The sequence below is a fragment of the Hydractinia symbiolongicarpus genome, chromosome 5, assembly GCF_029227915.1.
Source record: "Hydractinia symbiolongicarpus strain clone_291-10 chromosome 5, HSymV2.1, whole genome shotgun sequence".
Classification (NCBI taxonomy): domain Eukaryota; kingdom Metazoa; phylum Cnidaria; class Hydrozoa; order Anthoathecata; family Hydractiniidae; genus Hydractinia; species Hydractinia symbiolongicarpus.
Window position 1 is genome coordinate 24,585,988 of NC_079879.1, and position 11,699 is coordinate 24,597,686.

Here is an 11,699-nt window from a genome sequence, read left to right on the forward strand (position 1 = left end):
CATTTTCGCCGTCATATTATTGTACGGCATAATTAGAAACGAAGTTGGTGCTGATAATCTTGAACCCAACACAATCCAACCCACTATTCTGTCCAAAACAAACAAACAAATAAAAACAAACTTTGCGAAATCTATATTATAATACCCGTATGCGTCCGTCCGTCCGTCCGTCCGTCCGTCTGTCTGTCACGCAAAATAGTAGCTCAGCTGCGCAGGTAGCAAGACGCACGCAATGTGGTATAAAAAGGACGGGCAAACCCGCGGATTTTTCCACGGGCTAACGACTAGTTATCTAAAAACGACGCAAATATTTATTATATTAAATAGTTGGTAAAATTTCCGGGGAGAAAATTTCGCAGTTTTGAGAATTAAATCCACCAAAATATCAGAGTTTCTGCTAAAAGTTTAAGTTTGGAATTGTAAAATTGGGAAAATTTTGACAATAAAGTAAAATTTTATCGTTTGTGGTAACTAGAGAAAAGGATTATGTGGGAGGGACAGGCTAAAAGTTGAAATTGTCTTTGCAGTCAATTTTGACTAAAAATAAACAAAAACAAAAATTCAAAGGAAGAGAAAAGTATTTTACTAAAAAAAGATATCTACAAACTATAAAAGAATAATACAATTTATGGGGCGCCAATATTGCTATTACACAAGTTTTTATTTTATTTTTATATAGCTACATGAGTTTTTATGGTAACTCTTTGATCGTTTGTTGACAGGTTAGCAAAAAAAAGAAAAAAACCCTTCGATTTAGCATATTGAGTTTTAGTATTGGAGCAATTGGAATCTCTTTTTTAATCCAGGATCGCAACACGAATACATTTTGCATTTTCTAGGTACTCTTGCAAATTTGATGTTATACCCCATCCATTCTTTCTTGAAGAATGTTTGTCAGGAATCGAAAAACCAAAATTCAGTACTATCTCCAGATGATAGCATATGATACGGGGGATATGATCAGTAGGAAATTATGCATATTTTTAGGGTTTTTGTTAACATGCATAATTCCGCAATTTATCACATTTCCCCCTAACACATGTAAATTTCCTTTTGTTGTAACACCCGCCAACTTTTCAAGTGCTCTTAATCTCGTTGCGCATGCGTCAACTCATTAAGTGTGCAGAATGTAATTAAAACCTCTGCTCAACTAAATTCGATTGTAAAATTAAATCGAAAATTAGCATAAACAAATGACAAGATCGCAAGAACTTAAAATCTTAAATAATAGTAGTATCGGCGCCCAATAAAAAAATTTAAATAGAATAAACTTTGAAATATTTTGTGAAAAGAGATCCTAAATTATAAAAATTTTATGCTAGCTGCCAGTGGAAACCATGTCATCGACCAATGCAAAACACGTGATACAAACGCGAACTGGTTTCGTGTAATCAAGCACCGAAAGACTGAAACGAAAGCGGGATCAAGAATTGATTATGAAGTATACATAAGTGACTCAAATCTCCAATCCCAATCTTTGCAATAAACTTTTCCAAATTCCGGCAATTTGGTCCAACATTTATATCCTTGTGAGGAATTCTTAGCGCCAGTTTAAAAAATAGTTGCTTAGTTTACGCAACCCACGAGAATGTTTCAACCAACTTATATCACGCAATATAAACAGTTTTGTGGAGGGATTGAAGTGTGTTTGTAGTAGAGTCCAAAGAACTGATGTAGATAAAATATTTACAAATAAAATGAAAAAACCTACTTCACTTTGTGTTGCGAACATTTCGAACAGAACACTCGACCACAACAACGACAATGATGTTTTCGATTAGTCTACAAATACAAAGTAGTTGAAACGATTTAGCGTACTAAGTCACAAGTCCGCCATTTTAAGGGTGGCGTCATGTTTAAAATCATCATCGAAGAGAGGTTTGACCTAACTCGTCAATAATATCAATTCTGAAAGGTTGGATGAATTGCATTAATTAAAGTTCAAGTTTTTGGCCTTCACAAAACCTTGTAAAGAGAAATCTTAACTAACGCCCTGGTCGTCAGTACACGTGGGCGTTGTACACATGGGCGTTACCTTGGAAAAAGGAGCTCGACATTTCGTCTGTTGGCATTCATTAATCAACTGATCTGGAATCCAACTTAGTTTGAAATTCTTCTGAAGATGAAGAAGATCTTGGCGTTCTTTTTCCGAATCTTGTAATCGTTCGTCCATCTAGAGAGATTAGTATACAGATTCTGCTATTGAATGTCAAAAAAAGAAAAAAAAAAAAGAAAAAATAAGTTGCGTTATCATTAACGCGAGTCAAGTGGACTAGCAGCTAAACGTTATATTATATTTCCGAACTGTCGACCTTCCCCCCGACGATTCCCCCAAGATTGTGTATATTTCTTAGAAATTATAAAATTACATAGTATCATCCGTTTATTCGGCTTGATACCTTGAAAATTCAAACATACGTTATTTCCCCCAAGATTAGCGTTTCCACACCAACGGTCAAACGATCGAATTTTTATTCCTCCCGACTTTCACATGATTAAAATGACAATTTCCCTAACCTCCTATGTAGAATTGCTTATTACAAAATCAATATTCTCGAGGCACTATAACAGATAGTTGACGACTGTATTTTCTAACTTCCTTAACTTTTTGCCCCACTTGTGAGACTCTCTGACATTTCCTGGTTCCTTAGATTTTCGCCATTATAAAAAGTTAGAGGGGTGGGGAACAGGCAAATATTAAACCCTGAGTTTCCGCAATTATGAAAGATCTAATAATATGACATTAATATTGGAATATTCCTACCTCTGTTAAAGACAATTCTGTTTCTTGTTTTATTTTACTTAACTTGTTCGCATAAGTTGCTTCACACTAATATGAGACGATATAATAAATTAATTTCCACATAAACAGTTTTATAATCACGTCGCAGTACTTAACTTACCTCAAAATGGTTTTTATTTATACGATTTTATATTTATATATAATTTGTTTTTCATGCACTATAGAAGTGTTTTATGGCATGAAGATGGCAAAAAATAGCGCGCCCTTGTCATAAAATTAGTATCGTCGCAGGTCTGTTGCTTTACACCTTTTTTATAAGAATTTTTTTGCTAAATAACGAAACTTGTTTTTAGTGTCTGTATAGCAAATATTTCTGACTGTGACTTTGTTCTTTATAAGAACAATGAGGTTTGGAATAGCCGAAATATAAGAACAAATTCACGCTAACCTTGTGAAAAAAAATTAGAACATATCGCGTGAAAGCTAATTTTTTTATTAGTATTCACTAAAAAGACTATCATGTCTACTTTGCCCAAGAATTAATTGATAAAGCTACTGTTGTGCTTAGTGTGGAGAGTTTGACCATGTATCAAACCGTGGAAGTTTTAAAGCACAAAGGACGATATGCCGTCTATTTTAAACATATGCGAACTCCTGTATGCAAATGAATATCCAAGATCCGCATTTTTCTGTGCGTTTAAAATTGTTGCGCCGTAGCTTTAATTGCATCCCCGCAGAGCAATTTCATTACTTCATGCTAACAAGGATGTAACAAAGAGCAATGCGGGAAATATGTATGACAAACAAATTCCCAAGATTTTTCCACGCAAACGAGTAGTTAACCAAAGGGTCCTTTTCCTCCAAGATCTAATGCACATTTATTAAATAAAATATATGTATACCCCGGTGCAATATATTTTAAAATCGACGGGAATTCATCTAAATACGTATAAAGTGGCGCAAGGTTGCATGTTTGATGAAAAAAAGAACATGGTTCAAAAAACAAGTCATTTCTTGCTTTTCTCATGTTTCGACATAATTGTAGTTATTATTGCAGGAGCAGCGTAAACAATCTTTGTGCAAGTAATCCTACGCAGAATCTTTATCTTGTCTGTGCGTTAACACATGTATCTGATATAAAAAGAATTATCTTACAGTAACCTGTCTAGACGAAGATCTGATAACTGTAAATGCTGTCGACGCTTGTATCGTCGCAGAAAAGTAATGTATTTCTATCTTTATGATTGATTTGTTGTTGGTTTTGTTCAGGGTTCGCTTGTAGAATATAATAAGTGTCTAACGACACAATGTAGCAAGAATACAAACGATGAAGAACACTGGATGGGCTAATAACAACATCAACAACAACAACGGCGATAAAGGAGACGATGACAGCAACAACAAAAACAACAACATGTTTAAATACATCTTATCGATAATGGGAGAAGGATCTCCCGAAACGTCGCCTACTAAACTATCATGTCGGTTTGTCTGTTCAGTAATATGAATACTGAGCAGACAAACCGAAATAATGTCTTCAATATCATCTTATCATGTTCACATTTAAAATTTTAAATTTCTTGCAAAATATTTCAATTCGAACCATTGCGAAAAAAATTCTAGCAAATATTTATAAAATATGGCGGACATAATGATTCGCGAAAATTTATAAGTATACAAAAGGGAGTGTCACCTTCGTTAGATCTGCAACACGTTCCTGTTGTAACTGTATCAATTTTTCTTGAAGATCTTCCACTTGTTTTTGATAATCCTAAAACGAAGGATGACGTCATAAAAAATAATTTGCTCGACGAGATAACAATGAACTACAACCTTATTCAAAATACTATTGGAAGAATATTCAAGTTTTAAAGATCGCAGCCACAAGTAATCATTTCCGTTCTGTTCACATTAGACACACGCACCTTAAACTTTTCAATGTCTACAAACATATTTAGGACTTAAGATTTAAGGTTATTTGGCTAGATCCACAATTTTTATATTAACTTTTGCTGACGTCAGCACGATCGGTTTTTCTGGAGGTTCGCTGGCCGCCTTATTGATTGTTTCATCCTGCGATCGCGATTAGCGCATTATCAACGGCGTTCATCAGACCTTCACATTTGCCAAAGTAAAACTTTAGCAGTCTACTGTTTAGGAAATGTCGAGAAATGAGCAAAAACAGTCCTTTACGAAAAAAAAGAACTTGCAACTTTGCTTATCATTTGCAGATCTTGTAAACAAGTTGATATAGCTAATATGGATTAATAGAAATATTGCACAGCCACGTATCAGAGACTAAAGGCGAGAAATCAAAATCAAGAATAACTCGAGAGACAAAACTCTCAGCTGGCCGAAATTTTAAGGATAAAATATTTGAGAAGGGAAAATATGGGCTATTTAAGTTGTAAATTTACCTCTATGGTAATTCAATATTATAGTATTATTAAATATGTAAACTTTTCATCATTTGCCATTATTTTTTAATGTTTAAAAAATAGGCCGCTGTTGTGAAAAAACCAAATAATTTTACAGGTAAAAATTGCTGATTTTGTTAAATTTCACCACATTTTAACTCCTCAAAAATCATGTTCATAAAATTACCTTATTTGTTATTGCTATTGACGTCATCAACTTTCGACAGCGCTCCTCCCAGTCTTGTTTTTCTTTGGACAATTTGTTTAACTTCTCTTCCAATTCTGTACGACGAATCTGTTACATAAATACCAAAACATTATTATAGAACGGAAAACTTCTTATTTTAGATTCCGAAACACACAACTATGGCACGTCTTACCAAAACATCGTTGTCACTGAAGCCAACTAAATTCTATTTTTATGAACAATTTAATGCGGTCCCAATTAAATAACTAGTGCAGAATATCCCTGAGCCGTATAAATAGTAAATAATAGTATATAATATCGATGAGATAAATATTTTGACGATAAAGGATTCACTTTCTACCAAATTACCCAGATAAACAATGACTAAACGAATTTTCCTTTATTTAGTCCCTAAACAATGTTTAGGGTAAAGTGAAAAACAAAAACAAAAACGTCATAGGAAAAGTATACGCGAGTTGTTCCATGCCGACAATACGAAGCACAAAAACCTTTAATCAAAAGCCCAAATTTAGCTAACTAAAGACTACTGGTAAAAAAAACTAGCCTCAACACAGTTATCTCAGGAATGTCGTGTTCATTTAAAAAAAAAATGCCCACTTATATAAAGAAAGTTTAGAATGCATCTAATAACATGTAGTGAGCACAAGTTTGTAGTAGCGGTAGAACAGGGAAATACATGCAGATGTAGAAAGAACACCCCTAGCTGAAACTGCATGTAATGGGCACAAGTTTGTAGTAGCGGTAGAACAGGGAAATACATGCAGATGTAGAAAGAACACCCCTAGCTGAAACTGCATGTAGTGGGCACAAGTTTGTAGTAGCGGTAGAACAGGGAAATACATGCAGATGTAGAAAGAACACCCCTAGCTGAAACTGTACGTGCAATTCGCACACCAATGACAACTAATCCGTATGTATTGCAGACAGGATTTCAGTTTTTAAGTAGTAGATAAAAATTCTTAGTTCTTATATCTATCTTACATCTGTAATAATTCAGACACATATTTAGTATATTTACTATTTCTCAAAAGTTCTGTTTGTTTAATTACAAAATGATTTATTGGATATAAAAGCAACTTGAATTATGCCTGAAACATTACAGTATCCTGAAATGAATACTAGTTTTATCCTCACCGTGTCTTTAAAATTTTCGTCTTTAGTAGGGGTGGGTGTTCTTATGATGGGTTCCACGTCTGCTGTGGGTTTGTTATTCTTTTGTTTAAACAGAGGTGATTCTTTTGGAGAAATGTTTGCTGGCCCTAAAACAAAAACAAAAAATTAGTTAGAATCGTATACAGTTAGAATTTGTGTTTAGAAAAAATAAAAAATAAAATCACTCACCTCCGCATTTTTGACAAATATGTTTGTTTAACGTACTCTAGAGGAAAACTATATCTTTTTATATCAATCTTAGTGTACGCAACAACAATGCTATTAAACTTTAAGTTAAATTAAGATTCTACTCATATAATATTTCATAGTTATAAGAGTTGTACATGGTGGCTAGCAGTTAGCAAATTCTCAATACATGGTTAAAAACTACACAATTCAAAAGTAATACCATCAATATACCCTAGAAGGATATATTTCGATATTTTAGATATATCCTAAAAGCTAAAATAATAAATTACAGTTCCCCAAATGTTATAAACAAAGTAAATAATTAACATACCCTATCCAAAGAATTCGTATGTGGTAGTGAGTCCATAGGTAGTACTAAATTAAACGCTATAAAAAAATGTATGTGAAAGATGTATGTGAAAGCACTGTGAAAACATTTGTGTAGTGTAATCTTATAAAAAATGAAAACATGAAAACGTTTTACATTTTTCATTTTGTTTTTACAAAGTTTTCTCATTAATGCATTTGAGTGATCAGTTTATATTCAACACTGAACAGAATTAATTCAACACTTGCAGGATAACGAGTTTACCTCTCTTTTTATTGGTTGTTTTTGATTCGTTTCTACTGCTAACGAATTTTAACAGTGATAAGATCAACTTTCCAAATCGTTTTTCTTTGGGACTGGAACCATTTGCTAAGAAGATAAAAAATAAATGCCAGTATTTTTGTAACTGGCTCTAAAAAATAAATTCTAGTAAAAATAGTCTAACCTATAAAAGCTGATGCTTTCTGCTGAAGCTCTTCTAAACCAATTTCAACTAATAACATAAACGCAGATTATTGTACGATGGTCAATAACATACCTAAAGTCATTTTTTTTATACATGTAACCAAGCTATACCTTCAGCTGAGCGAAGTATTTCCAGGTTTTGATGTTCACCATTACATCGTTCTGCAACATCAGCTGCAGTCTCGCCAATGTTACTGGTTGCCAGCAAATCTACACCCATCTAAATTATACAAACAAGAAGATAAAAAAATATAGAAGTTGTCAACAAAATTTTTAAAATGGATTTCTACGGTTTTTTTCCATCTAATTTCATGAAAATATGTTCTTGTTCAATGTACAATTTCATTTTGCGGTTTTAATCAATTTACATAAGACTTAAACCAAACTTGAAATTTTGATGTGGGCATAAACATTATTCACTCAGATAGCTATTAAAATCTTCAAAACTTTGATTTAAATCTTTTTGGAAGTTTACTAATTCTCCAACCTCAAGAAGAAGCTCAGTACATTCGACATGACTTTCAGTGGTACCTTTCCTAAATTAAAAATGCAACTTGAATTAAGCTTGTGAATATAACAAACTCAAAACATAAACATATTAATAGAGGAACCTACCATGCAACAGCATGCAATGGAGTCCAACCAACCTATAATGTTGATAGTAAAATACATATCATGAACTATTTCAATGTACAATATAATAATGTTGTCGAGTTTTGATTTGTAAAAAATAACAATTTAATGAATTACTGTAATAAAATCACATACATTGTTGGTGATATGAACATTTGCTCCTTTTTCCTGAAGTAAACATTAGTATATGGAAAATATCATGCCATACAAAAGCTTTGTAAATTTAAAACAAATACAGCAAAAAAAAGTCATATAACCTACAATCTCATGCTCACACGCAATAACAGCCTTTCTATTTTAATTAATTTACGTAGGCAAAAAATTGCAAACATAAAATAGAATTCTTCTGGTTCATGTCAGAAAATTGTGTTTCACATTGTCAATTTATATTTTTTTTGTACAATCTCATAAACAAACAAAAGTTAAATCTAGAGAGATAATGAGATCAAAACTTTTTATAACTTAAAACCATGTAGCAAAAGCTTGACAATGTAAATCTAGAGTCTTTTTTAACATGATAAAATTCAATTGCTGAGAGCCGACATGAATTAGAAAGGCTAGAAGATAATGTGTACAAAAATCATGTAGATTTTCAAATTTAAACCATGTTCAAACCAACTTTCTTAACAATTTGTGTGCGTTAAGGTTTAATTTCTTCGATAAACAAACATATCGGAGGATGTACTCAGCCAGAGTTATGCATTTAAATCTCACCAAATTATTAAATGTTAGAAACTTGTCTAAATTCATTAGTAAAACATCTTCTATAAACTTACAAGAAGCAAAGCCACACATTGCAGGTGACCACCTTCAGCAGCATAAAACAGGGGTGTATTTTTATTAGAATCTAAAAACAGCATAATACTTGGTTCAGTATTACATACCTGTAGTAAAAAAAACAACCTAATTCTTTAAAAAATACCTGTGCTATTAACATCACATCCAAGGTTTGTTAACGTTACAACAATGTGATCATGACCTGAAAATTAAATGGCTGTGCTAAAAAATACATTCTATAGAAGTTATAGCTTACTATGATAAGATAGTAAAATAATATAGTATCACCTTTTTTTGCAGCCTCAAATAGAGCCAAAACTTTTTGTTCCATTGTTTTTAGTTTTGAAAGGCTTGCATTTGTTGACGAAACTAGAAAAGAAAGTTATTGTAAAGGATTTGAAACTTGCTCAAATTTAACGTTAACAGTTTCTCTATTGGGTCCTCACTTTCTCTTTCAATTTGGTGAATGATCAAGTAAATTGTTAAAAAGGCACAGTCTAGAATTGTTCTACCTGTTTTTACCTGCAAACAACCCTTATCAAGACAAAAGCTGTTAATAATTATGTATTTTTATGAAGTAAATACAGTTTGCAGCATCATTCTATATTACGTAAAAACAAAACCTCCAAATTTAGCTGTATCAATAGCAGATAAGGCTTTTTCAGTGCTTATTTCTTCTTCTTTTTGCTTTAAATGGCATCTAGTACAGACCTAAATGACAAAGTAATGAATCAAAACACAAAACAAACATTTAGGAAATATATAATATAATGGTAATGGAAAAATATCTTACTTTCTCCAAGCCTTTGATTAGCACAATGCAGGTGATGCAAACTGGTGATCTGCAAACCCTGCAGTGTGACCTGAAGTAATAAAAATAGTATCAGATATAATGGCGGTAATGTCGATCTTGCATGTTATGAAAGAAAGCAGTGTTGGTAACCAAAAATAACTTGTACTTTACCTTCCCTTCATCGCATTAGTGCCAAAATATTTCATGAATAAGGTTCCACATTTTAAGCAGGACTAAGATTAAGAGCATAAAAGAATATAAAAATATTAACACTTAATAGAACCAAAATATATACCAGATAGGCTGAGCAAGTTGAACAAAAAAATTAACACAAAAAATAACAATAAATAACTTTACATGAACATACTTTACATTCACAAGATCTAAATGAGCGACTGCACTCGTAACATATTTTTCCTTCGCAAACTATAATAAGGAAAAAAAAAGAAAGAAAAAAATTTTTTTTTTATAATCAGTTGCTGGATGTGACATTAAAAACCCACTTTGAATTTCCAAGATATATAAGTGGCAGCTAAATTGCCATAAGACATGTTCTAGCTGATTGTCATAATTATTGCTGCTACTTTTATCTTATTAATGTTAATTTGGTTTTTGTAGTGCGTGATGTTTAGAGGTATAAATATTTCCCTTGCACCTTTAATTCAAGGTCTTGCCTTGAATTAAAGGTGCAAAATATATAATACTTAATTATTTATTCAAAATTTCTGTTCACCAGTGCCTAAATAGTGCTTATTTGAATGATGTTAACATTTGTTATTTCCCTTAATTTTTTTTGGATTAATAAAACATTGGTTTATAAAAGCCTACTAAAGTTTACTGAAGAGAGGTTCTGGTGAAGCAGAAGTTGTGGCATGGAGTCTGATGAAAGAATACAGGAAGACAGTATTTAGATCTTGGGAGAAGTTGATGAAGGAGCCTCTGATAGTAAAGGCTGCAAAAAATATTGAAATATTAAATACGTTACAGATGTCAAAACGAAATATTTATTGATTATAGAAGATTAATATTATTAATATTATTCCCCTATATATATATTAAATAATATATGGAATTTAGAGATAGAATTTTAATTTTGTAAGATGTTAAGGAAATTCATTAGAGGAAAATGCTTTCATTTTCCTTCCTCTAATCTTTCAGGATTTATTTTTTGTTCCTGTTTCTGTTAAAGTTTGAGAAAAGTGAATTAGGCGTGTTATTAATTGCACATGCAAAATTCTCAATTTTAAAGGACATTTTTACATATATAAGGTTATATAAGGTTAACGTGACACAAATAGGACTCTGGTAAATAAACCAGAATCTTTTTGAAAAGTGACAAAAAATATCTCCATTTTTCAGGACTGTCACTTTTCTACTGTCAATGTCATTGTCAATGTTGCCAATAAATTTTATTTTACGCTATCTTAAGAGTATACATCCTTTCTTCAAATGCACAAATTTGTAATGTATAGATGCCTATTTAGAAGTCCCTTTCTTGATATTCAAGATATAAAAATGAGTTGCTTGTAAATTATTATAAAATTTACCTTGCTTTGCCTTTGTTGTTTCCACTGGACATGACGTTGGTATATCAGATGTAGGAAGCAACCATTCTCCTGACGCTGATAATACAGTTGTCATAGCTGCTTAGTATTAATTCACTGCACACAAAAAGTAAATTTAAAAGGAATTAATAACAATTTCATAAACTATACATTCTTGACATAAAACAAACAAACCACACTCAAGTCAGGTATTTCATAGCATCATATTTTGGAAACATTTCAAAACTATGTTATAAATAGATTATAGTCATAAATTATTTAAGAAAATTTTAAGGGGACAAAATTTATCCAAAAACATTTATTATATTAAATATATATACAGGAGGTTATAAGGACAGACTTGATTCAGAGGAAGTTGAGTTTAGATCTAACACAGTCTAGATCAGATTGGAAGAGGGTCATTAATATACCCTGTCCAACCCATGCTAG

At 32.1% G+C, this 11,699-nt stretch overlaps 1 protein-coding gene across 4 annotated transcripts; it reads right to left on the reverse strand.

Moving 5' to 3' along the window:
- Positions 1-560: 560 nt before the first annotated feature.
- LOC130645575 (myotubularin-related protein 3-like) lies at positions 561-11,413 on the reverse strand. Of its 4 annotated transcripts, none has more exons than XM_057451606.1 (23): positions 11,253-11,413; positions 10,073-10,131; positions 9,877-9,938; positions 9,706-9,775; positions 9,536-9,623; positions 9,201-9,281; positions 9,058-9,114; positions 8,912-8,982; positions 8,253-8,303; positions 8,118-8,149; positions 7,990-8,038; positions 7,614-7,722; positions 7,483-7,530; positions 7,302-7,406; positions 7,041-7,096; positions 6,710-6,746; positions 6,503-6,627; positions 5,348-5,455; positions 4,437-4,514; positions 2,765-2,830; positions 2,036-2,173; positions 1,712-1,782; positions 561-1,406 (listed from the first exon to the last, which is right to left on the reverse strand). In XM_057451606.1, the coding sequence occupies exons 1-23, from the start codon at positions 11,344-11,346 to the stop codon at positions 1,319-1,321; spliced, it is 1,743 nt and encodes a 580-aa protein (XP_057307589.1). In that variant the 5' UTR covers positions 11,347-11,413; the 3' UTR covers positions 561-1,318. The 4 variants fall into 4 exon arrangements, with proteins under 4 accessions (XP_057307589.1, XP_057307590.1, XP_057307592.1 ...); XM_057451607.1 differs by having other exon boundaries at positions 8,271-8,303; positions 11,253-11,412; XM_057451609.1 differs by lacking the exon at positions 2,765-2,830.
- Between the last annotated feature and the right edge of the window lie 286 nt (positions 11,414-11,699).